A 26,777-nucleotide genomic window follows, 5' to 3' on the forward strand; every position below is an offset into this window, starting at 1 on the left:
AGGTGCTGGCAGCCGGGGGCCATTTTGAAACGCCACTTTCCACTATGCTGCCCGTTTGCCAATACAAAGAAAATTTCAAATCTCACAGCATGCCACCAAAACGTGATTTAGGCAAGCAGCTTCCACCTGTCACTACTTTTCACTGATATGGATTCAAATATGAACAAAAGCTACACTCGTCAAGATCTTCAAAGAGTGAAGTGAAATCCTTCCACAACACACCTCAAATTATGATCTTTTCAAAATGTACTAATAGCCCACCAGACATTTTTTATGTCCTGAAATGCATAAATCCTCCTTAATCAATTGTTCAGCAAGAAAGTTGAAAATGTCATTTGGATGTTTTACACTACAGTGGATAAAAACATCTATTGGGGGTATCATTGATCTCGAATGTGCTGAGAACAATCTATCAGGTCGCACCATGGAGTTTTGGGTCAAATGCTGTTCAGGTGTGTTATCCATCCACAGGAGACAAATAATAATGTCATTTTCCGTGGGCATCCCTCCCTGCAGTCCAACTTTCTAGGCAGCCCCAGCAATTAACGAGGTGTTTCAAGACTCCCTAATTGGCTGCCTAATTGACCGTTTAGAGGTTTGCACGCTGCCGCCTACCCCCCACTCCCCGCCCCGCCCATTCCGAAATCTTACCATGGGCCACTATTATCATCATGATCATGCCCCAATTTGGGGGGTCTGTCCACCCGTCACCGAGCAGCCTCCCCCTTCTATCTGTATCTGCCTCCCTCTCTATCTCCGTGTTTTATGTCTGCGTCACAACAAGTCGTTCGGTGAGAGACAGCGAGAGAGAGGAGGGGGAGGAGGAGGAAGATGGCGTCTCAGGCGGCTTGATATACGCTGGCGGTTGCTTGCTCAGACGAAAGCAGCGAAGGCGATCGGTAGCGCTGAGGCAAAAAAGAAAACCAAATAAAAAAGAAACAAAAAGGAGTGGGGCAGAAAGCAAGGCGGCGGAGGAGGCATGCTGGCTTCCTAGTTGCTCTTCTTCCTCTTGACTGACACTTGCACGCATGCACAGGCAGCCAGCGGTGAAGAAGAAGCTGCTGGTGATGATGATGATGAAGATGATGAGGCACACGTAGCCTGGCCGCGAATCGGCGTGACCCCGACGGGAAGGAAGGAAGGACGGAAGGAAGGAAGGAAATAGGAAGGAAGGAGTTGGACTTGACAGAAGGTAGGCAAGTTTTGCTGCTGCTGAAAGTGGACGGCAGCGGCGGTCATCATGAGCCACTTTGGTATCGTCGCTTGTTTCGCTCGTTCACGTGCGCGCTCATCTCGTCTTCTTGCTCACCTAAAAAAAAAAAAAAAAACTAAAAAGGTAAAGGGAAGGAGAGGAGGCGTTTAACCCCACTGAGGACGTATCCAAAATGGGGGGGGGGGGGGGGGGGTGTAAACACCTCCTCTTCCTCTTCTTCCTCCCGGCCATATCTTTCCTTCACCCAAGTGTGGAGCGCATAAATCCCATTTTCCATTTGCACATCTGTGAGTGTGTGTGTGTCGGTGGGCTTAGGATGGGGGGAGTGAGCGAAGGCGACGACGTACTGGCCAGATGGAGCGACGGGCTCCTCTACCTGGGTAACATCAAGCGGGTAAGTGCGTTCTTGCGTACCCTTTTGCCTATTTGAAGCCTGACGCTTTGTGTCAATCCCACCCTCCCCCGACTGACCGACCCATCTCAGGTAGACGCTGTCAAGCAATGCTGCCTGGTCAGATTTGAGGACAACTCCGAGTTCTGGGTCCTGAGAAAAGACATCCACTCCTGTGAGGGAAAACTCTTCTGTCAGTCCACAATCACATTTGTAAGAATATGATGTGCGCGGCCCCACTCAGCCAAAAACGGCATTGTGACAAACGGCTGGCATCGCATGTTGTCCGTCTCAGGGGCTGCCATCTTGTTTTGGACCTGTCGACTGTAATTGGCGTCAACGTCACGAGCTCTTACTCGGAAAACCAGTGAACTGTTTGTCACGTTTGCAATACGAACCTGAGGCCACTTTGACCTCATTTTTTGTCACCAGCAGAGGGCGCACTGAGATGGATGTAAAAAAAAATCGATTCATTTGCTTCATTCATCACAATGTTGCCCTTTGACTGGGGGGGGGCACATTCCCAACATATTCGTCAAAAGAAAATGTTGCCCAAGCCAAAGCTTCAATTTGCGCTTTTGATGAAGGATAATTTGTTGACAAGCAAATTGTTGTAGCCCTTATTTTCCTTTTCCTCTCATGCAGTCGCAGCCGGCGAGGAAGACGTTTGCTGTATCTGCGAGGCCCCGCCTCTTAAAGAACCCCTCGTAAATTGTCTGAAATGTCGCCACGGTAAGGAGGAGCACCTCATCACGCACCGTCGTCTTGCTCCCGCACCGACCTTGACGATCAGACTCGGAAAGGAAAATAAACAAGGCGCTGTCATAAATGATCTATGCACGTCCCTTGCAGAAACGTCGTAGCGACTGGAAGGCAAGCCAATGACATATTTTGGGAGGAAAAGGCATTAGCGGAAAAAGATACGAGGTGTCGAGTCGGAATCTTGATTGACGTGTGACTGATGGCGGTGCTTGGCCCAATACCCAGCATGCTTTGCGTGTCTCCTTTTGAGAAAAATGTCTGCGCTGAAAAGCATAGACAGCCCAAATAAATCAGACGCCATCTTGAATGTGGCAAAGATGGAAATAACCTAAATGGCAAGAATCAGGTCCAACTTCCCCTAATGATCAAAATAAAGGGAGGAAATTAGCTAAGATTTTTTCCCATCTGACAATCATGGCTGCTCGTGTGCGTGTGTGCGTTGAGCTCAATAGAGATGCCTCTGCCAGGACGCAAATGGAGTGGTAAAGGGTTGGATGGCAGCGCAACAGGGGCTGTGCCCTTGGTCAAAATGTCAAAGGCCTCCCTCTCACCTCCCTCCCTCCCTCCCTCCCTCCCTCCCGCAGGTTATCACGCCGAGTGCCACACGCCCAGCATCGAGCCCGAAGCCGACGAGGAATCCTGGATCTGTCGCCAGTGCGTCTTTGCCGTGGCAACCAAGGTCGCAAATAGAAACCATATTATCGTGGCGGTCGGCCCTCTCTATTAGCTAACTATCACATTGGATAGTTCTAGTATGACTGAGCGTCCGGCCAATAACGCCCCATCCTGAAATCCCGCCCTCCCCAGAGAGGGGGTGCCATTAAACGTGGCCGCTTCGCTCGCCTGATGCACTCCATGAAGCTGCGGCTGCCGTATCAGTTGACATCTTTGGACTGGGACGCGCAGCACCTGTCCAATCAGCAGCAGTGTTACTGCTACTGCGCCGGACCCGGAGAGTGAGTGAGGCCGTACGGCAAATTCTGACGCACGCGAGGAACTGAAAGTTTGTTTCTTGTGCAGGTGGAACCTGAAGATGCTTCAGTGCGGAAGCTGCGGCCAGTGGTTCCACGAGGCCTGCACGCAGTGTCTAAGCAAGCCTATCCTCTACGGCGACAGGTAAGTCCCTTCCCACGCGACATTAAGCTAGCAACAGAGCTAACACCATATCACAATAACGCTACCGAGGGGCGTGTTTCATTTGCACTCTGCCACATGACTTTCAGCCCATAGAAGGGCTATGTTGTTGCCATGACAACCGAGATCCGGCGTCAGTCAGTTGTGGGATTTTTGAAATGGCAGAAACACAGCAGCGGCTTGAGCGGCCAACGATGCTTTTGCTGAATTATCTTGCCGACACCCGGGTTGCGAGAACGCCGCGCTTGGCTCCAAACCGGAAGTGGATTGACATCAGCATGTTTCATTCCAACATCATGCTTGGAGGGTTTCCTCTTTGCACTTTTTTTTTTGCAATTGAGTGTTTTCTTTGCATTTGTTTCAGGTTTTATCAGTTCCAGTGCTCAGTGTGTAATAAAGGACCCGAAACAGTCAAAAGACTTCCCATGACCTGGTGATGGCGGAACATTTAATAGCCACGCATGTTGCATGCAAAGCGGCTCACCTTCTTTCTCTTTCTTCCTTCCCAATGCAGGGTGGACTTGGCCCACTTGGTACTCTACCACCTGTCCCTGTGCTGCAAGAGGAAGTACTTTGATTTTGACCATGAAATCTTGTCCTTCACCAATGAGAACTGGGACTCGTTGCTCCTGGGCGAGGTACTGCGAATCCTCCGCTTAAAAGCACCATGATGAAATCGGACGAAATGCTGCTGGCATTTAGTTTTTTTTTATTTCGAGTTTTGCAACGCGGGCTCGAAGCCCATTAGCTGTTATTATCATTGAATTCAAAGCATTCTAGAGTGCTAAGTTGACAGAAGCTTAAAAAGAGAAAGCAGAGCTTACCCTGTCTTTTGTTTGCATAGCTCTCTGACACGCCAAGGCAAGAGCGATGTCAAAATCTCCTCAACGCACTCAACTCCCAAAAGGACCGGTGAGATGGTCACAAACTCTGTGCCTTCAAATGCCTTGGTCGGCTTATTTCATTCTTTTATGTCATACATCAAATATTTTCCCGCACAGGTTCGTCTCTGGGAAAGAAATCAAGAAGAAGAAGTGTCTTTTTGGCCTCCAGGTTCGAGCGCCGCCGCCGCTGTTGTCCGATTCGTCGCCCCTCATCACCGAGCCGCCCGTCAACATTTCCCACCGCAGAAGGTCAGTGTCCTGTTTGCTCACAAAACTGACAGCAATCGTTCAATCCAACTAAGCCAGCAAATAAATAAATTAATTTAAATAAATTTATTTAAATAAATAAATGAATACGTACATGCACACATAAATGAATAAATCAATTTAAAATAAATAAGCAAGCGTTGCTAAATAAATAAATACATAAATAAATAAATAAATAAATAAATAAATAAATTCTAAATAAATAAATAAATAAATTTTAAATAAATAAATAAAAAAAAGAAATTTTAAATAAATAAATAAGCAAGCGTTGCTCCGTTTGTCCACCAGAGAGTGCACTGGTCACCACTTCCATTCACTCTCTTTTTTTCTCTCGCACTGCCATGACTTGGATGTTTTACTTTTGATGTCTACAGTGCGACATCTATGTCCATTTTTGGAAAAGGTTGTGTGCTGTTACGAGTCATAAGAACCATCAATTCCTGAAAGTGTACTCGTATTTGTTGAGATTTTTCTGATTTCTCATTTGCATCCTTATTGTTTGCGTTTCAGCCCGCCGTCGCTGCCGTGCCAGAGGAGGCCGCCTGCACCCGAATCACGTAAATCAAAGCGGCGCATCACCGAGACGCAGGTCAGTGTCCGAACGAGCCGTCAATCGGTAGCAAACGACGATGCCGACCACGTGGCGCCATCGTGCTTTGTCTCTGGCATCCAGGCTTGTCCGCCGCCCGTTCCGTCCAACGCAGTGGAGCCGCTGCCATTTTGCCACGGCTACACAGGAGGAGACGGCCTCTATGCGCCCGCAAAGTCCCAGGAGGAACTCCATCTGAGGTGACGCGCGCCGGCTGCCATTTTGTTTTCTATCCTTTGAATTGGAGCGGCTAAAATATAGCGCAAAGGCTTTTTCAGAGGCTCACAAAGTGGTGCCTACTTTTTCTTGCGCAGTTCTCCCCCCAAGCGGATGTACGCCCTCTACCACACGGCGCTCGCCAGAGGTCTGCATCACTCCAACAGGTTGTTGCTCTTCAGCAAGCGGTCTGCTTGGCAATTCTTTCATTCGTCCGCAACACATTCGCAATCAAAGCAAGCCGTATTTGCGCCCACATCAAATTCAGCTTCTCGACAAGAAATGTTTTGCATTTTCGGCAAAGCAGACTGATTGTTTTTGGGTTCAGTCAAAACAAGATGATTGCAAACAATCGCCGTTTGGCCCGTTTTCTGATAGATTCGGCTTCAGCTGTCAGTCAGCGCTGCAAATAAACAGGGTTAGGGTTAGTTTCCTAGTTTGGCATCAGTCGCCAAAAACAACAACAAAAAAAGGCCAAAATGTTGATGATGCCTTCCCAAAGTCCAAGCCGAAGTTTGCAAATCTCGCTCGGCTTTCATGGATGACAAGGCTGAGGGTTTGAAATATACTCGTTGTAGTAAATCGGGGATGCGACCCTTGTGGATGAGCTTGACAGTGGACAGGTTGCGGACGAACGGCTAAATTGTATTTCCTCTCCTCCTTCGATTGGTGCGGCCAGCACGGAGGACGGCTGCCGAGTAGCCCCGCCCTGCTTTCCGTACCCGCTCAACTCCAGCGAGCGCCTGCACCAGCCGGGACACAAGCAAGCGGAAGACCTCCTGCTGTGCGACTCGCCGCCTTGCCCCCTGCCGGGCGGGGCCGGAAGCCCGGACGGGGCGCACGATGGGCGGCTCCCCAGAAGTTGGGGTGGAGGCGAGGCGGTCAGAATCTTGGCCAGACGCGTCACGCCCGATGGGAAGGTGCAGTACCTGGTGGAGTGGGACAACGTGGGCTTATATTGATCCCCGAGAGAAGAGGAGGCAAAACGCAGGTTGCTCGGGCTCGGCGGTGCGCTTGTGTGGGCCGCTGTGATCAGAACCTTTGACCGATTGCCTTTTGGGGGAGCCGCGGCCCAGCCGGGGAGCTCCACTTTCACAGAGACTTCAAAAGCTGGTCGGTTCCGTCTTGGATAGTGGTGCCTTGAGCTATGAGTTGAGTTGGCTGGGAACACAAAACACACCCGTCTCAAACCATTTTTCAGCCTTTAATCGGGTGCCAGACATACCCCTAAAACACAACATACAAAGTTGTTGTGTCTTTTGGAACCAGAAAAATAGCACTATGATATTTTACTTGATAAAATACACGTCAGACTGTAAATGGAATTCAACTGGTTTTGCCACACTTTGGCTCAAATGGAGACTCCGAAATATTCGTCGTTTGTTGCAAAAGATAACCAATATATGCCTGTGCATATTACTTTGATCTGTCTGATGTATTGCGCCACAAATATGCGGTGCCCAAAGGTTTATAAAAATACCACGCAGATGCTAGTCCCTAGCCCATCTATGACATTTTCCATTCAGTGTTAGCATTAAGCTAACAGAACTCACGTAATTCAGAACAAAAAAGAGATTCGATTGACAGATTGTGTCTCATAAAACTCGTGAGACAGCACTTCTGTCATATCAATTTTTTCCCATTGAAATGAATGGAAATGCAAGTTGTCCGTTCCAGATACACCCCCACCCTTCCACCACCACGGAAAAAACATTTTTGTAATGGGTTTTGATGTGATGATTAAAAATAGCACTCTTTACACACGTGCATGTCACACAAAGTATCGACAGATGATCAATTATTGCAATCTGTAGTACAAGTGACCTAATAATTTGCTGCCCAGCAAAGCGAATGAGTTTCGAATCTCCAACAAACTTCATAAATCGAGGACCCCCCCATGCTAAAAAATACCCCAAGTGATCTGGCAGTTGACACAGTTCTCTCATTGGATGATGTCACCAAGCGATTGTTATTATTGCTTAACTCATATTTGAGACATGTTGGTCATTGCTAATCAGTCTGAGTCTATGAAATGATTCTAATTGGGCAGCCACATGATTATTTTGCATTCGGGACGGAGACGGGCCTGCCATGGTGTGGAATGTATTTTGTGTGTTTTCTAATGCTATGTTTGTACGGTCAAGTGCTCGTTTTAGCTGGTTCTCTCAAAACAAGGAAGGAGGGAATAAAGACGCACATGTTCTGGAGATAAAAGTTGCGTATTTATTTGAAGTGAAGTCTAAATTGTGAAACGGGCTGTTGCTACTATTGACCACTGGGCGGCGACAATACTTTAATTCTTCAACCAAAGCACGATGCTGCATTTTGTTCCCTCCGAGAAGCCAATGTCTTTGGAATAATGACTGTTGAGAAAAGAAACAAAACGTCTGTTATTTTTAAAACTGCGGTACATATATAAATACATATAGACGGATTGAAGAAATTACAGGCACCGTTGAAGTTGATTTAGGCTGGTCTTGTCTGTTGATGTTGCAGTTTCCCACGTTCAGAGAAGGCAACACTCCTTAATCGAATGACGCCATTTTGGCTCTTTGGTTTCCCCGGATGCGCTTCCGAAATGGAAGTTCCGGTCGTCAGTCAGCAGTCAGACACCCAAAGGAGACAAGACGTGATTTGTGTGTTTGAAAGGCCTGCAGATAGAAAAAGGCTTTTGAGTTTGTTGATCAACTGCAGAGGAAGGAAAAGAAAGTGCCTTGGAGTATGGCTCCTCCGAGCATGATACAATTGGACTGTTTTTCTGGTGCGGTGGCCTAATTGGAGGCGCTAATTGGGGCCCTTTAACAGGTCGCCTCCTTTTTTCTCATCAGCTTAGCTTGCTCTTAGCTGCTGGTTCAAAATTAAACACCAAGCGAGATAGCTGGACACTCCTAAAGTGGACAATACGAAGCTTGTCTAGAGTTTGTTGGTTATTTTCGGGGAAAAAACTTAGTCTGCGCGCATGCGCAATTGGCTGCGTTTCGCCGGAATCCATTGGAGGTTTTGCCAAGACACGCCCCCGCTGTAATGAGTGGCTGCAAGGCACGCGCTGCTATATGATTGGCTGCTTTCTCCAGGTAGGTCATCATTTAATTTTTGGTACATTTTATTTTATTGCTTAACTTGTATAAAAATGGGAATGCGGATTGGCTTGCCTACATCATTGTTGACAATGATGGTGTCCATTAATTTTTAAATTCTGAGCATCCGAACACAATCTCCAGGGACGACAAAGACGATGATTAAAAACTAAGCATTTGAAGATCACGTATTTCCAAAGTTTTAAGCGGTTCCACATTTGTGAAAAGCACAAAGGTTTCCAAAGCAGTCATCGTTTGTGTCCTTGCTATTTAGAAGACACAAAAACCGATTTTGTAGCAGGTTCTAACGTGATAAGTGTGACATCATAACGTGATTGATTTCAAGGTGGCGCACGGTGATGTGGATGCTGCACGTTGGCTGTCTTTCCCGCCCAGATGCAGCATCCAATCATATTGAAGCTGGGCGTTCCTTGCCTGGAATCCAAGTAGGCTCCACAGTAGCGGCAGTTGGCTCGCTCTGGTTCTAGCTCACTCTCACCCACTCGTGTCCCCCTCCCTCGCTTACACACGCACCACGCACGCGCACGCACACGTTTGTGCATCCTGTCGTCTCTTTTTGGATGCACAGGGAGGGAGCCACGCGCGCTTTCGGAAAGCGGCGGTGGTGGATTCTTCTTTTCCTCACCATGATGCTTTTTAGGATGCCGATGGTGATCACGGCGGACTATTGGCATCTTCACCATCATCATCGGCTCCCATAGGAAGGAGTACGCCGCCGCCTGTCTTTTTCTTTTAGATTCATTTTCTTTCTTTTTTTTTCTTTTTTAGTACAGTATTTGCTCCGTGGAACGCCGAGACCTGCCGCAACCTCCGTTCAATGCCGTTGGAACATGTCCTATGTTCCCATCCAAGGTACAGCTGGCTTTCTTGCATTCTTCTTTTAGTGCTGTGCACTGGGAGCTTCACGTTGTCACCTTCTGCCTTCTGTATTTTGCCCATCCTCCCTTCCCTTTTCTTCCCTTCCATTCCCTTGCTTGGCTTCCCTTGCTTTTGCATCCCTTGCCCCCCCCCCACCCACCCACCCTCCACCTCCTCCTTCTCCACCACCACCTCCTCCTCCGTTCCTCCTCCTCCGTTCCTCGGTTCTGGCTGACATTGCATCCATATGCGTTTGAAAGCACCAGCATAGCCGACAGGTGCGTGCAGTCACGCGTACGCGCGCGCGCTAACACGCAGCGTGGGTCCATGCGGCATTTGTGGCTATGATGCGTTCAAGTGTGCCGCTGCCGCCGGGTCCGCTCGCTCATCCTGCCTCGATGACATTCTGTTGTGTTCTACAAGCGCCAAGTAGCTACTCCTACTCAAACGTAGGCGCACAAAATGAAAAAAAAAAACACCAAAATCGGATTCTGCTCAACCCTGCTGCTAATCCCGCCGTCAAAGAATTTACAGATAGACAGCAATTTCCCATATTGCACATTTAGTCACGGGGCAATCGGTAGTTGTTGACGCAAAAGCGTACGTTTCCAACCCGAGAGATATCGTCGTGCCAATGTTGAAGGGTCAAAGTGGCTCCAAGTCCACCTCCGAGCTTAGCAATAGCACCAGTGGTGGCAAAAGTACGCCAACGCGTCCTCGAGACGCTAAAGTACAGAGTCAGCTCCTTCACATCCAAAGTCAAACTGTGCAAATTGGAAGAGGTTCTTCAAAGTACAACTGAATGTTTACTGTCAACAGCAAAATAAAACAACATGGCTCCACAAAAAGGCAAACTTAGAGAGGTGTAACATTTACTTGATGAATCGTCGACATTTACAATAATCGACGAAACCGCAAAGAGAACTAGTGAAAATCATCAAGAATCAATCTTCACCGTTTCCTTCGTGCTCCGTGAAAGCGGATGGAGGTTCTCAGTGTTGGATCCAAATATGACACTTGCAAAAATCTGCTTTTTGGAAAACAATGTGTGGATTTTTTTGACGGCCAAACCGGTGACGGAATCATAGTGAGGCTTGTTTGCAATTGTCGTACGCGCCCGAGCGAACAAATTGTGCTCGATAGTCGTCCTCGCTTGGTGTCGGTGGCTGGCCGAAGTGGTGACTTTGGCGACTTTTACACCACTTGGCTTTTCCTCTAGTTGACCCTGAAGTCAGTCAGTCGGTTGGTCGGTCATTTCCTGAACCGCTTGTCATGTTTTGTTTTCAGAGTCGTTGCATCGTTTAGTACATGTCCTCACACACGCAAGTACTTTTGTCACCCAGAGCAAGCGTTCCATTGGAGCGTGCTGACGTCGACGCGCCCGGAAAGAAGTGCTAAGAGTTGCCGCGACCTACCAGAGTTCCAGTTCAAATGGCCTGGCCTTTTAGTTTTTGTGTTTCACTCGCCTCGCCACAAAATACTGCACGCACGTGACAAGCGCTCGACTTGACATTTTTACGACAAGATGAGCTCAAAGCAGCGCCAAACGCTGGCCGGCCCGGCTCGGCCGGGGCACGAGGGAGAAATTAAAGTGGCAAAGAGTTGTGGGAGTAAGTAGAAGCGAGTGGGAAACGGAGAGCGAGCGGAGGAGGAGATGGAGGTGGCGGAGGCAGCGGCGGAGGCGGCCGCTACGCTACGCAGCTAAAAGAGGAACTTTGCTTTTGGCCAAAGACTGAATGGCCGCGAGCTCAGTGTGTATTTATTTGCAAGTGGCCTTTGACTGCTGGGATTGATGAGGCGGCGAATCCTCGTGCGCTGTGAGGCGTTTGTGATCAACACCAACAATTAGCCAAGTGGCCGCGAGACAATTGGGGCTTTTGTGTGTCATGTTTGCAGCAGTGGCAGCGGGCGCATTTGCTGCTGTACGTGGCCTCCCGTGGGCCGGCGGACATTTTGTTTTGATTCCCGTGGGCTTCCGACTGGCCAGGCCTCATTTGAGTTAGTCAAATTAGAAATTATTTTTGCAGGTGTCGACTCTGCAGGTACCACTATGGATGAAATGACATGAAAATGAGCCACATGTCCACAAAAGTAGGCAAAAGTGTCAAAGTCCATTTGAAAGTAGTTGCGCAAAGTCGAAGAGGCAGACGAAAAGTAAAAGGTTCCGCACGTCACTTCCTATCTGATGACAGCATCCTCTCTGAACAGGAAATGAGCTCAGTGCTGCCAACTGGCATGTTGTGGCACAAGGCGGTACTGCACCAAATGGAGCACACCGCTAAATCGGCACTTGCCTGCACGGCGTCCAAAGGTAGAAAGAAGGCACTGTTGAAAAGGTGCCATGCGGCGGGGGCGCCGACCTGAACGCGGGCGCGAGGCCTGTTTAACGCCTTTGGACGTGTTGCACAGCTTGGATGACTGGATCCTCGTGCCAACTTCACACTACTGTACACGTGACCGTGTGCGTGTATATATAGGAAGTGGGAGGAGAAGGGGCCAGCCAGGGATGGAGAGATAAGCAGAGAGAGAGTGAGAGAGAGAGAGAGAGAGAGAGAGAGAAAGAGAGAGAGAGAGAGAGAGAGAGAGAGAGAGAGAGAGAGAGAGAGAGAGAGAGAGAGAGAGAGAGAGAGAGCAGCCGGAGCGAGCGAGTCTTCACTATTTCACGGATGGCTGCGTTGCTATGGGAACAAGACACGAACTCTCTATTCCCAAAAACCTCCCCTCCCTCCGTCCCTCTCTCCATCATCCCTTCTTCCCTCATTCTCCCACTCATCCCTCTTTCCTCAACCGCCCACTCTGCTCCCCTCTCCTCCATCCCTAATTCTGCCTCCCTCTCTCCCTCATTCGTCCCCCCGTCTCTTTGGCGCTCACTTCTATTCTCTTCTGGGTTGTCATGGCGATAGGCTGGGGGCGTGCGAGAGCGAGCAGGAGTGGGCGTAACGGAAGTGACATGTCTCGGCCGCTCATCTCGTTTCCTGTTTGCTGGTGTCGGGGGCGTATCGAGACGGCCGTGCGGCAACGGCGCCGCCGTTTGGAACATGACAGATCGGCTGGGCCCAAAAAGATGACAAGGAGGGGGAAAAATGACACCTGCCTGCTTGCACATTTGCTCCCATGACAATTTTGCCCCTTGGAGTGGTGACGCTGCCCAAATAAGAGGCCGAGCATGCTTGGTTCTAGCAGTTTGCTTGTAACGTCGGTGACATCAATGTTTGAGAACCCTGATGTAAAACTACAACATGATTTTTTTTTTTTGCAATATTCTTCTCTTGGAATGGTGGCTCATCCAAGTGCGACCAGCATATTCATGAGCGTCAAACCATTGAGTCTTTGCCAACACGACCGCTCGGCTTAACCTTTTCGCAGCACGCCAACGGGGGCTCATTTATATTGGAGCAGCTTTATCCCCCATCAAAAAATACTAATAAGAAACGGAAAGATGGAGCATGCTCTTCTTTTCCCTGAAAAAGGCAACTCTTTTTTTTTTCCCAACTCATATTTTTGTAGCTTTTTTTTTTCCCTTAAAAAGGCAACTCTTTTTTTTCCCAACTCGTATTTTTGTAGCTTTTTTTTGTTTTGTAGCTTTCTGGTTTTTGTTTTGTTTTTTCAATTTTTTCCAACTCATATTTTTGTAGCTTTCTGTTTTTTTGTTTTTGTTTAACAATCTATTAATCTATCTTTGTCCAATCATGTTTTCTAGTGTTGTCATATTTTATGTCTTGGTCAGTTTGTCAAGATCCTGGTGTGTTTCTTGACCTCAAGCTCTCGTCTCCGCCGTGCAGATGCAAGGTGTGCCGCCCCCCCCTCCTACCACCACCACCACCACCATCATCATCGTCACCTCCTACAGCAGCAGCGCTCCCAGCAGGTCCTGGCCTTCCACGCTGCACCCCCTGCCTACGAGCGCCCCCACTTCAGCCGCCCCCCGTACGAGCACCTGTCCAACGAGCACGCGCCGCCCGAGCGCTGGAATGCCCGTCTGCGCGTGAGCCCCGGAAAGCCCTTCCACATGTTGGACCAGGAAGAGGTAGGACGCCGCAGCCTTGAATGCTGTCCGATATCAATCAGCAGGAATGGCACTTGCTTTTATTTATTTTTAAGTACCAAACCTTTGGGATGTCTTTTTATTTGTTTGGGTCTGGGCTGCTGTCCCTGATTTTGTCCTCTAGGGAGAGGAAGAGTGCCACAAATAATACCCCCTGCCTGGATTTCACAAATCTCAACACAAACAGAAATCAAGATGAACCCCTCCAACTGTGTAGCTCATGTGCATGCAAGAGTTTCAATTGAATCGAATCAAGTCATCATCTTATTGATATGAGTTAACTCGAGTCGTGGAGACAATGACTCATTTTTCCTAACCCTAACATTCAAATGCAAATATGCATTTGGTCATCAATCACTTCATCTTCTTTAATGTGTCAATTGCTGTAGTGAATACAATAATAATAAGGACATTTTAGGAAAACAAAATTTATAATATTGTGGCACACAAACACACAAAATTTTATTTTTGGTTCACGTGGAAATCAAGGCGCTAACAGCTAGCTGATTCCTGATGTGACCTGTTTTTTTTTTTATTGCATTCAAACTATTTGAAAATGTGCATTTGCATCACAATAAGATGACAACAAAAGAACCTTTTGCTTCTGAAAGTCTTCTTTTGAAGGAGTGTGATGACTTTTTTTTTTTCTACTGCTGAAAATTCTTAACATGCAGTCCTCAAAAAACATACCAAGGATTATTTTCTATCCCAAATGTCTGAGTGTTACCTGCATTTATAGACGACTGGCACATTCGACAGGGAAAAATCATACAATAGAAAATGTAAATACAGTAATCCCTCGCGACATCGTGGTTCGTTTATCGTGGCTTCAGTACATCACAATTTTTTTTCCAAAATTAAAAATAATAATAAAAAAATTCACAAATTCAAAATAAACCTTATAATTGAAGAATTATGGCACGAAGGTTTCCCGCACACCAGCAGAAGGCAGGGAGTGCCCGTACAATTGCAGTACGTAAACTTGTACTTTGTTATAAAAAAGTTGTTATAATATTAAGAGTTCTGAAAACATATTTACCTTGTCATAATTTTTTTAAAATAATATTAAGAGTTCTAAAAACATGTTTACAGTATGTACACTTGTACCTTGTTATAAAAAGGTTGGAATGATAAGAGTTCTAAAAACGTATTTACAGTTTACATCTACATATGTTGCACGCACACACACACACACACACACACACACACACACACACACACACACACACACACACACACACACACACACACACACACACACAAACACATATCATATTTATATTTATATTATTTAAACATTATTTTCTGTATATCATTTATACTATTATAGTATTTACATGTTTGAAACTATTATTTAATGTTCTAATGATAACATATGCACTTATATGGTTTAATATACATTTATCGATACACAAAAAATGTATGTATGTTAAAAATGAGAGTGTGACACTACTTGGCGGATTTTCCCCTATCACGAGTGGATATGGAACCAATTATCCGCGATAAACGAGGGATTACTGTATATGTACATTTTCTCAATTTGGTTTTAACCCTTACAATATTGTGGCACTTTGTTTTGTGCGTACGTCCAGGTTCACCCTTTGCTGATGCGCGAGAGGCGCTCTGAGTCGCACAGGAACAAGCTGCTGCGCCGCACGGTCAGCGTTCCCGTTGAGGGACGCCAACATCCCGAGATGGGTGAGCACGCAACACTATTGCCACGGCACCAAAAACACTTTTGCCTCGGCAATCGTTTGAGTCCAGCTCATGAACGTGGCCGCCCGCTCGCGATGGCCTCGCAGGCCGCACATTTGTTCGCCTTAGGGCCAAGAGCTAGCGGCTCGCTCACCTAGCAACAATGGCTACGACCGTGACGACATTGGTCTCTGCGTCTTTTTTGTCTCCTGACAGTCGTCAGGGCTGCAGATGAAAGGATTCCCAGCCCAGGTTTTCGTTCCGCATCTTGCTTTGTGTCACCGTGGCTATTTTTAGCTCCCTTCGTCCTTGCGTACTCTGCCGCTCCCCGATGGACGCTCAGGCATTTTCACGTCACGAACCGACCTGGATAGTTCTCCAAAATGGCCGCTGATGATCCCTCGCGTGCCTTCCAAATCGTTTGTGCTTTCCCTCCACCCCAATCACTTGGCAGACGTCGTTATAGTCGACTTGAGTCGCCGGAACCGTGAGTCGAATATTCCCTCGGCACTACGTTGGCAATTTGGCAACAGTGGGAAAAAAAATGTATTTTTCTTGGGCTTTAAAATTTTGTACTTACCCATTTGTCCATCAGCTTCATCCCTCTATCTGGAGATTCCCGCTCTGCCTAAGTCGTGGGTCTTCGTGTCCTCGGGCAGGACACTGATGAAACGATATTCGGAATCGGCTTTTCAAACTCTAATACATGTAATATCGTTGGCCCATCTCTCAGACTGTTTATCTTCACCGGGCTCGATATATAAGGAGGAAAGAAAAGCTTGTCCATCAGCCAGCCAGTCAACAAGTGTTGAGGTAGATGACGGGCTTTTTTTTTTTCCTCCGGCAGACCAGCTGTCACTCAAAGCAAGGCCGAACGCTCGCTCGCTTTCCCACTTGGCGTGCGATAAGATCGCGGCGGCCCACGGGGGTGAAAGACGAGCCCGCTTACGTAAGGGCTGCACGCGCGCGCCGCTTTACATAAACGCCTCCGATGCAGCCTGGACATTTTGCTGCCTTGTCATTTCCATTTGACGCCATTTTCAGCTTGTCCACACCAGGGTGCCATCGAGACATTTGCCCCATCAAATTAGTTTGGGGATAATCATCCGCTCGCTGATGACTTGACAATTGCCGGCTCTATGGTCACGTTAAATCAATGTCATCTGATTGATTGATCACAGAAAGAAACTTTCCTAACCCAGCAGGTTGCCACTGCACACAGTTTCGGAAAAACAAGATGATTTTGTATTCCTTCGATTGTGCGGAATGACAAAAAGCAACGCTCGTTCTTTTTGGCGCTTAATATTCCGGACAGCGCGCGAGCCGACGGGATGGAAAAAAAAACAAAAAAAAGCCGAGTGTGCGCTACGTGCTGTCACTCGACTCTTAGACAGCTTGTCCGTTTGTGGAAAGAGCGGAGAATTTGTATTTCTTTATTTATTTTCACAGCATGCGTGATTATGTAAATTTTGGGCTGCGGTGGGAATTGTTCTTGTCTTTCCAACTTCCTCATCACCAAAACATCGCCGCAGTTGCCAAAAAGTTTCGCTCGGGTCCCACGAGCTTGGCACTTGAGAATTGTCAAGAGAAGCGTCGGGCTGTGGTGTCTTCCTGTGGCACAACATTGTCTGTTTGTCTTTTTCGCAAATTCTTGCTGTCTGAATGGAGCGAAATTCCCCAAGTTAGCGCAATGGCCGTTACGTTGACTTTTTCTTCCCTCTCTCAGTTGCTTGGTGACAGAGTTGATTGTCTTCCATATTGGCATGAGCGTTTGTATGGAAGGAGGTTTAGCTTTGAGCTTTGGCTTCTGCTTTTTTTTTTTACCCCCCCCAACCTTTTTTACATTATCATCATCATCATCATGAACGTCCCTTTTTTCCTTTCCAAGAAGCTCAGGCACATATTAAAGAGCGAGGGCGACGCTTGCTAGCGCGCTACGGCGGACTTAGTGGTAACCATGGAAATCATTACAGAGCAGATACGGTGTGAGGTTGTGAGCTACGGAAAGGAGAAGAAGAATGTTAGCCACATTCCAGCAATTGTGTGGTGGGACACAAGCTTGTTGGCACCCAAAGGTTATTTTTAGGAGCCTTGACGCGATGGGCCCGGTCGCGCTAAGTCAGCAAATTCTCAGCATTGAGGGTCACGGCCACTTGGATGCCACTTGAGTTTTTGAAGCGCTGACAGAACCTCCACCCTCGCGTCTCACTGTTTAAGACCCTCGCCGATTATTTGCAAGAGGAAAAAATTCCGATGCTGGATTAATTTGAGAACTAGAAAGAAAATGACCCCAGAGGTGAGTTGAAAATAAAAAGCCAAATCTCTCATGTGAAGAGAGTTGAGCTGCAATACGATCCAATTTGCACGCTAGTAATGCTCTCCACGCTTTGATGTCAACCTTCTCTGGACTTACAGACTCTTCTTTCTTGAGTTGGACTGGCTCTTTCGCTACAAGCGTCAGATGTTAAAATGTGGTTGTCATGGAAACGCATCCAGAGAGCCTTTGAGGTCTGATAATTCTGCCGAGCGCAACCAAAGCGTTTTTTTTTTTAAATACAATTTCTTTCAACCGACATTTGAATGCATAAGAGTTTTAGTCCCAGCTGGAATGCAAGCCCCGCCTCCTTTTTACGCACTTGCATACAGACGTGTGCGCGCCCAATGAAGGAGAGAACGCGCGAGAGAGAAAGCGGCCGCGTCGCCGACCTGTGCAGGATGATGCGCCTGACATCCAGGCAACGGGCTGCTGGCAGACGAGCTGGGGCGGCCCACCTACGCAGCTCGTCAGCCAAGGGAAAGCTCTAAAAGCGCGCACAGGAGGACGAGCTCCAGGCGGACGCTGGCCGGGCGAGCTTTTTCCGGTTTTCTTTCTTTTCCTTCGGGTGTTGCCGGGCATTCTGCTTGGCTTCTCCGGGTGTGAAAGATGAGCCTGTCGGGCGGAGGGGGGCAAGCGGGATGCCACGAGGAGGCGCCGCGAAAGGCGGCAGCGGCGGGGGACGCGCAGCACAGCAGCCGCGCCTCCTCCTCTTCTTCCTCGTCTTGCTCTCGGTCTTTCTCGACGTGAGAGTCGGTGGCTGTTTGTTTCTCTCCCCGAGTGGTGCTGAAAAATGCGCACACTTACTGAAGAGTGGCCTACTTCAAAAGGAGGAGGAGAAACGCTTGCTCTCGTCACGGAGGCACTTTGGGGTCACCTCTTGGGCGGCCCGCAGCTGTGAATGTACTTTGCGGCCCAGCCTGGCCCGTCCATCTGCACAACCTTGCTTGGATTCTTTTTCTTGCCAAAAGAACAGAACAACCTTCTGCTTATCGGATTGAACTTGAAGCTCTCTATTTTTATGTATCGTGCCTCTTGCAGCGACTCGATAATTCAATCAATTATCCAGATTGACAACAAACAAGTAAGTCCGAATTAGTTTTGGGGCTGGAACGGATGAATTTGATACATGTAATATCGTTGGCCCATCTCTCAGACTGTTTATCTTCACCGGGCTCGATATATAAGGAGGAAAGAAAAGCTTGTCCATCAGCCAGCCAGTCAACAAGTGTTGAGGTAGATGACGGGCTTTTTTTTTTTCCTCCGGCAGACCAGCTGTCACTCAAAGCAAGGCCGAACGCTCGCTCGCTTTCCCACTTGGCGTGCGATAAGATCGCGGCGGCCCACGGGGGTGAAAGACGAGCCCGCTTACGTAAGGGCTGCACGCGCGCGCCGCTTTACATAAACGCCTCCGATGCAGCCTGGACATTTTGCTGCCTTGTCATTTCCATTTGACGCCATTTTCAGCTTGTCCACACCAGGGTGCCATCGAGACATTTGCCCCATCAAATTAGTTTGGGGATAATCATCCGCTCGCTGATGACTTGACAATTGCCGGCTCTATGGTCACGTTAAATCAATGTCATCTGATTGATTGATCACAGAAAGAAACTTTCCTAACCCAGCAGGTTGCCACTGCACACAGTTTCGGAAAAACAAGATGATTTTGTATTCCTTCGATTGTGCGGAATGACAAAAAGCAACGCTCGTTCTTTTTGGCGCTTAATATTCCGGACAGCGCGCGAGCCGACGGGATGGAAAAAAAAACAAAAAAAAGCCGAGTGTGCGCTACGTGCTGTCACTCGACTCTTAGACAGCTTGTCCGTTTGTGGAAAGAGCGGAGAATTTGTATTTCTTTATTTATTTTCACAGCATGCGTGATTATGTAAATTTTGGGCTGCGGTGGGAATTGTTCTTGTCTTTCCAACTTCCTCATCACCAAAACATCGCCGCAGTTGCCAAAAAGTTTCGCTCGGGTCCCACGAGCTTGGCACTTGAGAATTGTCAAGAGAAGCGTCGGGCTGTGGTGTCTTCCTGTGGCACAACATTGTCTGTTTGTCTTTTTCGCAAATTCTTGCTGTCTGAATGGAGCGAAATTCCCCAAGTTAGCGCAATGGCCGTTACGTTGACTTTTTCTTCCCTCTCTCAGTTGCTTGGTGACAGAGTTGATTGTCTTCCATATTGGCATGAGCGTTTGTATGGAAGGAGGTTTAGCTTTGAGCTTTGGCTTCTGCTTTTTTTTTTTACCCCCCCCAACCTTTTTTACATTATCATCATCATCATCATGAACGTCCCTTTTTTCCTTTCCAAGAAGCTCAGGCACATATTAAAGAGCGAGGGCGACGCTTGCTAGCGCGCTACGGCGGACTTAGTGGTAACCATGGAAATCATTACAGAGCAGATACGGTGTGAGGTTGTGAGCTACGGAAAGGAGAAGAAGAATGTTAGCCACATTCCAGCAATTGTGTGGTGGGACACAAGCTTGTTGGCACCCAAAGGTTATTTTTAGGAGCCTTGACGCGATGGGCCCGGTCGCGCTAAGTCAGCAAATTCTCAGCATTGAGGGTCACGGCCACTTGGATGCCACTTGAGTTTTTGAAGCGCTGACAGAACCTCCACCCTCGCGTCTCACTGTTTAAGACCCTCGCCGATTATTTGCAAGAGGAAAAAATTCCGATGCTGGATTAATTTGAGAACTAGAAAGAAAATGACCCCAGAGGTGAGTTGAAAATAAAAAGCCAAATCTCTCATGTGAAGAGAGTTGAGCTGCAATACGATCCAATTTGCACGCTAGTAATGCTCTCCACGCTTTGATGTCAACCTTCTCTGGACTTACAGACTCTTCTTTCTTGAGTTGGACTGGCTCTTTCGCTACAAGCGTCAGATGTTAAAATGTGGTTGTCATGGAAACGCATCCAGAGAGCCTTTGAGGTCTGATAATTCTGCCGAGCGCAACCAAAGCGTTTTTTTTTTTAAATACAATTTCTTTCAACCGACATTTGAATGCATAAGAGTTTTAGTCCCAGCTGGAATGCAAGCCCCGCCTCCTTTTTACGCACTTGCATACAGACGTGTGCGCGCCCAATGAAGGAGAGAACGCGCGAGAGAGAAAGCGGCCGCGTCGCCGACCTGTGCAGGATGATGCGCCTGACATCCAGGCAACGGGCTGCTGGCAGACGAGCTGGGGCGGCCCACCTACGCAGCTCGTCAGCCAAGGGAAAGCTCTAAAAGCGCGCACAGGAGGACGAGCTCCAGGCGGACGCTGGCCGGGCGAGCTTTTTCCGGTTTTCTTTCTTTTCCTTCGGGTGTTGCCGGGCATTCTGCTTGGCTTCTCCGGGTGTGAAAGATGAGCCTGTCGGGCGGAGGGGGGCAAGCGGGATGCCACGAGGAGGCGCCGCGAAAGGCGGCAGCGGCGGGGGACGCGCAGCACAGCAGCCGCGCCTCCTCCTCTTCTTCCTCGTCTTGCTCTCGGTCTTTCTCGACGTGAGAGTCGGTGGCTGTTTGTTTCTCTCCCCGAGTGGTGCTGAAAAATGCGCACACTTACTGAAGAGTGGCCTACTTCAAAAGGAGGAGGAGAAACGCTTGCTCTCGTCACGGAGGCACTTTGGGGTCACCTCTTGGGCGGCCCGCAGCTGTGAATGTACTTTGCGGCCCAGCCTGGCCCGTCCATCTGCACAACCTTGCTTGGATTCTTTTTCTTGCCAAAAGAACAGAACAACCTTCTGCTTATCGGATTGAACTTGAAGCTCTCTATTTTTATGTATCGTGCCTCTTGCAGCGACTCGATAATTCAATCAATTATCCAGATTGACAACAAACAAGTAAGTCCGAATTAGTTTTGGGGCTGGAACGGATGAATTTGATGCACATTCCAATGGGAAACATTTCGGAACCAAAACAAAGACCTGATTGCGGGGCATCTTCACTGTTCTACTTTCTTTTAAGAAGCTCGTTTTCTTTGCTTTTTCATCTCACATGTTCTACTGATCATTTCCAGAAAAGGCAGAAAGAGAAATTTGTAAGCTGTACCCACTAACTCACCATCCTTGTTTGTTTTTTGTCCCCCCACCATGGTCCCACTGCATTCTCCATCTCTTCCGCCACTTTCTTGTCTTGCCTCCTTGTCCTGGCTGTTGTGTGGCTTATCTTTCACTTGCAAAGCTTGCATGTTAGCCTTCTCTTTTTGCTGACTCCTTTTTTTAAGGATCCTCAGAGGTGGCCTTCACTGAATGTAGAGCACATCATCACTGCGGCCAACCCTTTTTGTTAGTCTTCCTCTATGTGTGTGTGTGTGTGTGTGTGTGTGTGTGTGTGTGTGTGTGTGTGTGTGCTTGTTTAGTCCACTGTGCACGTCAAGTCAGCCGTGTTTGCGGAGGCTGCTCTTGAAAGTCGGCCTTCTTTGTAGACTGTTTTGCGCCACTCCCACAATCATCAGGAGATGTTTTTCCACAATGTCTGCCATCTCTGAAAAGGGTGGCACGTCCACCATCTTTGTGGGTTGCGTTACGCCAAGTCGACCGTCTTCGTACACTGTTTTGCCCGCCATCTTTGTGGACCGCGTTTCCGAATGCAGCCCATCTTTGTCGAGTGCACGCGGGCCGCCGTTTTTCTTGGAAGCGCGTCACAAAACAAGCCTGTTCAAAACCTGCCGTTGCTATGACAACGCAAGCAAAAAAAGCCAATGAAATGGAGCAGATTGGCGCTTTGGTTGAAAGGATATACTTAATGCCTGGGACTCATTTGGGCCGACTATTAAGCCGCTAATCAAGGGCACCTGAAAGCCGAGCGTGCCTTTATCCACATTGTGCATGGGCAGGAACCGGAACACCGTGTGATGTTCAAAGAGTGGTTTTTTTAGAAGCCGAGCGCTTGCTTGCTTCAAACGAGGCTGCGCAGGTTGCCGTTCACCTGGACTCTGCTGATTCTTCGCTCCTCCCACGCATTGTTAATAAGGCAAAAATGTCGTTGGACATGGTGGGCGGCGTGTGGGCACCGAAGTCTCTCTGACTGACAAGGCTCATTTGGTCTGAAAAGAAGCGCAGCCTTAATTACACACACTCAATTGGCACTTCTGGCGCTGCGGTTGCCAGCTCGGGCTTTGAAAGCTCAACATTGCCATGTTTCCACTCATCTGGGGACTCCTTGGACTGGAAGGATGCGGTCTCAAGAGGCGCGCCAAAATGCTCACATTAGATCTGCCCAACCCGCTTCTTTTCATTGCTCACAATTAATCTATTAAGTAATTAACTAGAGCCCCATTAATGATCTCAAAACTTGAATATCATTCCAACTGAATTTACTACTTTACCCTTGAAGCTGTTTTTTCAGGACCACGGATAGCACCCCACGTGAACTCTGCTACTCATCAGAATATATTCTCACTTCACTGTTTCTGCTCATTGGTGGACTCTTTTGCTCTTAAGGTCACCATTCTGTGGCTCCCCCGGTGGCCTCCGACTTGTCTGGCCTGCTTTTTCATCAAACAGCCACTGGCTGCTGTCTTGCTGGTGTTTTTTTTCCTTTTTTTTCCCTCTCTATTCTCTCAGCGTGGGCTGCTGAGAGTGTTTGATTGTACTCAATGGAAACGGAGAGAAAGAGAGAGTGGCACCTGAAAGAAAACCCTGAGCCGCACGGCCAAGACGGACACACGGACCGTTTAAGCTCAACTGTCGTCATAGGGATCCATTAATAGTCGCTGTTTTGAAATGGGCACATTTGGACAACTGATTTCCAAAATGCAACGTGAGCAGCTTTGCTAACGTCTTTGTGGTCGGTCTTGTGTGCCGCTAGATCACCGACCTCGCCGGAAGAGCATCGCCACGGGGAAGCAGCCCAGCATGGACCTCCCCCCCAGCGCCCCCCTTCAACCCTTCCGACAATCCGTGAGTAACTCCCCTGCCTCTTGCCTCTCGCTGCCCCTCGTGCCCCCCCGCGCTACCGCCCACGCCTGGGGGCGGCGGGCCGGCGGCACACCCCCGCCTCCCTCCTTTCCGCTCTCCCTGGCCGCGTCAACCGCCCTCGCTCCGCGCCGGCGGAAGAAGGGAGGCGGAGCGGCCTCCCTGCCCTGCTCGCTGCCCCTCTCCCCTTGCCCATCACTCCCCCTGCCCCGCTTGTCCTCCTCCTGCTCCCCTCCACCCCCCTTCCCGTACTGGGGCGGAGACTGGAGGGCTGCTGCTTGGAGTCCCGTGGCGGGAGGAAGCCTAATTGGATCACTGCCCCTGGTGGAGGTATGTGGAAAATCATGCTGCGCCTCACCTTGCTTGCATAGCAATAAATGCTAATGTGATCCTAGCACACAGTCCTGACGAAAGTAGCTGAAATTGCTGCTTGAGTCCAAGTATCTTATCATTAGCGCCCAGCAATCGAGCAATTCTGTATTGCTGGTTGCTCTCCATCCCGTTGTGGACCAAGAAAAACTCCAGCAAGCCAACATCAGCGCATCACTTCTTGTTTGGATGGGTCGCTTTTCTCCTGACAGGAAGTTGGGCGGCGTTGCGCTCTGGTGCACACCGCGGGCCGTTTCCGTGCGCTGATGATGTTACACTCCTAAGCGCTTCCCTTGTGCTTATGCCTGCAGAGTTTCCTGAGCAGGAGGTTGAAGGGCTCCATCAAGAGAGCCAAGAGTCAGCCCAAACTGGACCGAAGCAGCAGCTTCCGACACATGATCCTGCCCCGCTTCCGCAGTGCCGACCAGGACAGGTCGGTGTCCTCGCGTCGAACACTTTTGCCACACGGAACGCTTTGCTCACGTACAAGTCCCACCCTCACTCCTCGAGGGAGGCACAAATTGGCCACGAGCAATGAGACTTGCCCCCACTGACCCGGCTTCGTGGTTCCGGCAGGACGCGCTTGATGCAAAGCTTCAAAGAGTCGCACTCACACGAGTCGCTGCTGTCGCCCAGCAGCGCTGCCGAGGCGCTCGACCTCACGCTGGACGAGGAGGCCGTCATCAAGCCCGTCCACTCCAGCATCCTGGGCCAGGAGTACTGCTTCGAGGTGAGCCTAACCGCCTCCCTCCCTGCGTCGCCAACGGTAACCAACTGTCGCGGGTGGACGACTGCTTTAGGTCACCACGTCGTCGGGAACCAAGTGTTTTGCGTGTCGCTCGGCGGCCGAGAGGGACAAATGGATCGAGAATCTGCAGAGAGCCGTCAAGCCCAACAAGGTGAGGCGAGGCCACCGATGAACCAACCGACCAAAGAACGAGGGTCCACGGGCTGGCCCGAGATCACCCGTACCTATGTCTCCTCCTTCTTCCAGGACAACAGTCGGCGCGTGGACAACGTGCTGAAGCTGTGGATCATCGAGGCGAGAGAGCTGCCCGCCAAGAAGCGATACTATTGCGAGCTGTGCCTGGACGACATGCTGTACGCGCGCACTACCAGCAAGCCGCGCACCGACACCGTTTTCTGGGGGGAGCACTTTGAGTTCAACAACCTGCCGGCCGTGCGGAACCTGCGCCTGCACCTCTACAAGGAGACTGACAAGAAAAGACGCAAGGTGAGATGGCAGAAAGAGCCGAGAGAAGGCTGTTGCGAAATTGTCTTGGGTTATGTTTTTCTATTTGTCCAGGAAAAGAGCACCTACCTGGGCCTGGTCAGCATCCCCATCTCCAGCATCACAGGGCGTCAGTTTGTGGAGCAGTGGTACCCCGTCATCCAGCCCAGCGTCCTCACCAAAGGGGGGGGCGTAGGCGGTGGCGGCAAGATCATCAATGCCTCGCTGCGCCTCAAGTCTCGCTTCCAGACCATGAACATCCTGCCCATGGAGCTGTACAAGGAGTTCGCCGAGTACGTCACCAACAACTACCGCACGCTGTGCGCCGTTTTGGAGCCCGTGCTCAGCGTCAAGAGCAAAGAGGAGGTGGCCTGCGCCCTGGTGCACATTCTGCAAAGCACCGGGAAAGCAAAGGTACAACACGGACTCGAAAAATGTCTTAGTCAGCAGACGCTCACAAAAAAAAAAAAGCCAAATATTTCATGGGACATGTTGTTGATGTGTGTCAAAAAGATGTTTTGGATACTTCTCCTCCTCCAGGACTTCCTGTCAGACATGGCCATGTGCGAGGTGGACCGATTCATCGACCGGGAGCATCTCATCTTCAGAGAGAACACTCTGGCCACCAAAGCAATAGAAGAGTACCTCAAGCTCATCGGACACAAGTACCTCAAGGATGCCATCGGTCGGTACACTCGCTGCTACGAGCCACGCGGCCGCCCGCTTCAAGTCAGAGGTCAACGGGCTTGTCTGTCCTTTCTTCCCCAGGGGAGTTCATACGCGCATTGTACGAATCGGAGGAAAACTGCGAGGTGGACCCCATGCGAACGCCTCCCTCCGTGCTCCCGGAACACCAGGCCAACCTGAGAATGTGCTGCGAGCTGGCCCTTTGCAAGATTGTCACTTCCCACTGGTGAGCGCACACGCACACGTCATACCGCCCGCCGTCTTCCACACACTCAAAACAAAAATTCTCCAATGGCAAAGCACAATTTTATTTTTGCCACATTATTTTCTTGTCACATGTATTGAATTCATTATATGAATGTATTCAGCATTTTTTATCTTTTGTCCCTCAAGTTTTCCATTTTTGCCACATGTTGCGCAACAGTTTTGTGTGTTTTGTCAAATTTGAATCCTTTGGTCCAATTGAATTTTTTTTTTCATTATATGGATATTTTTTCAGGTTACATTTTTTCTATTGTATTTCACATTGAATCCATTAAATATATATTTTTGTCACGTTCATCAGATTTAGTCACATTTTGTTTTTATATTACATTTCATCAATGTTTTTGTCCTATTTTGATTTGTTTTGTCAAATGTGGAATTTATTTGTCAAATTGGAAAAATGTATTTAATCTTCTCATTTGACACAATTTTTCGCTCCACACTGGTGTCTTTTTGGGGGTGGTGCTCACGTGTGCCGCCAGCGTGTTCCCGCGCGAGCTGAAGGAGGTGTTTGCGTCGTGGCGAGTGCGCTGCGCCGAGCGCGGGCGCGAGGACATCGCCGAGCGCCTCATCAGCGGCTCGCTCTTCCTGCGCTTCCTGTGTCCCGCCATCATGTCGCCGTCGCTCTTCAACCTGACCCAGGAATATCCCGATGAGCAGACTTCGCGCACGCTCACCCTCATCGCCAAAGTGGTGCAGAACCTCGCCAACTTCTCCAAGTAGGTGACATCTCGCATTATTTGGTGAGAAATCGCTGTTTCGATCCCAAACTATAAAAGTACTGCTTTGTGGAAGTTAGACCAAGGTGGCGCTTTGTCACCACGTTGATTGTTTGAGACACACGTGGCCGCCGTTGGTGTGAA

The 26,777-nt window shown here is 49.0% G+C and overlaps 2 protein-coding genes across 2 annotated transcripts in view; both read left to right on the forward strand.

The window, feature by feature from the left end:
• The first annotated feature begins 1,429 nt into the window (after positions 1-1,429).
• phf1 (PHD finger protein 1) lies at positions 1,430-7,656 on the forward strand. Its single transcript, XM_085918379.1, has 14 exons — positions 1,430-1,607; positions 1,698-1,779; positions 2,250-2,336; positions 2,951-3,045; positions 3,174-3,322; positions 3,387-3,482; positions 3,865-3,933; positions 4,015-4,138; positions 4,345-4,412; positions 4,502-4,633; positions 5,162-5,240; positions 5,325-5,440; positions 5,555-5,623; positions 6,136-7,656. Exons 1-14 carry the CDS (start codon positions 1,530-1,532, stop codon positions 6,416-6,418), a joined length of 1,527 nt encoding a protein of 508 aa, XP_085774505.1. The 5' UTR covers positions 1,430-1,529; the 3' UTR covers positions 6,419-7,656.
• A 379-nt stretch (positions 7,657-8,035) lies between these two features.
• syngap1b (synaptic Ras GTPase activating protein 1b) overlaps positions 8,036-26,777 on the forward strand; it is a 31,438-nt gene continuing 12,696 nt past the window's right edge. Inside the window, exons 1-13 of the mRNA XM_085918856.1 lie at positions 8,036-8,530; positions 9,323-9,406; positions 13,195-13,439; positions 15,050-15,155; positions 23,257-23,348; positions 24,044-24,165; positions 24,309-24,462; positions 24,533-24,631; positions 24,727-24,966; positions 25,039-25,377; positions 25,504-25,648; positions 25,732-25,876; positions 26,397-26,633. Coding sequence (XP_085774982.1) covers positions 9,385-9,406; positions 13,195-13,439; positions 15,050-15,155; positions 23,257-23,348; positions 24,044-24,165; positions 24,309-24,462; positions 24,533-24,631; positions 24,727-24,966; positions 25,039-25,377; positions 25,504-25,648; positions 25,732-25,876; positions 26,397-26,633 — 1,946 coding nt within the window. The 5' untranslated portion in view covers positions 8,036-8,530; positions 9,323-9,384. The remainder of the gene's footprint in view (positions 8,531-9,322; positions 9,407-13,194; positions 13,440-15,049; positions 15,156-23,256; positions 23,349-24,043; positions 24,166-24,308; positions 24,463-24,532; positions 24,632-24,726; positions 24,967-25,038; positions 25,378-25,503; positions 25,649-25,731; positions 25,877-26,396; positions 26,634-26,777) is intronic.

The sequence above is a fragment of the Syngnathus leptorhynchus genome, chromosome 8, assembly GCF_054491065.1.
Source record: "Syngnathus leptorhynchus isolate UIUO chromosome 8, UIUO_Slep, whole genome shotgun sequence".
Lineage (NCBI taxonomy): Eukaryota > Metazoa > Chordata > Actinopteri > Syngnathiformes > Syngnathidae > Syngnathus > Syngnathus leptorhynchus.

Excerpts from the sequence above, each read along its gene's own strand:
- phf1 (XM_085918379.1), top strand. The coding sequence starts at position 1,530 with ATGGGGGGAGTGAGCGAAGGCGACGACGTACTGGCCAGATGGAGCGAC. Across the intron at positions 3,483-3,864 it reads CCTATCCTCTACGGCGACAG|GTTTTATCAGTTCCAGTGCT; the intron begins GTAAGTCCCTTC and ends CATTTGTTTCAG. Across the intron at positions 4,139-4,344 it reads ACTCGTTGCTCCTGGGCGAG|CTCTCTGACACGCCAAGGCA; the intron begins GTACTGCGAATC and ends TTGTTTGCATAG.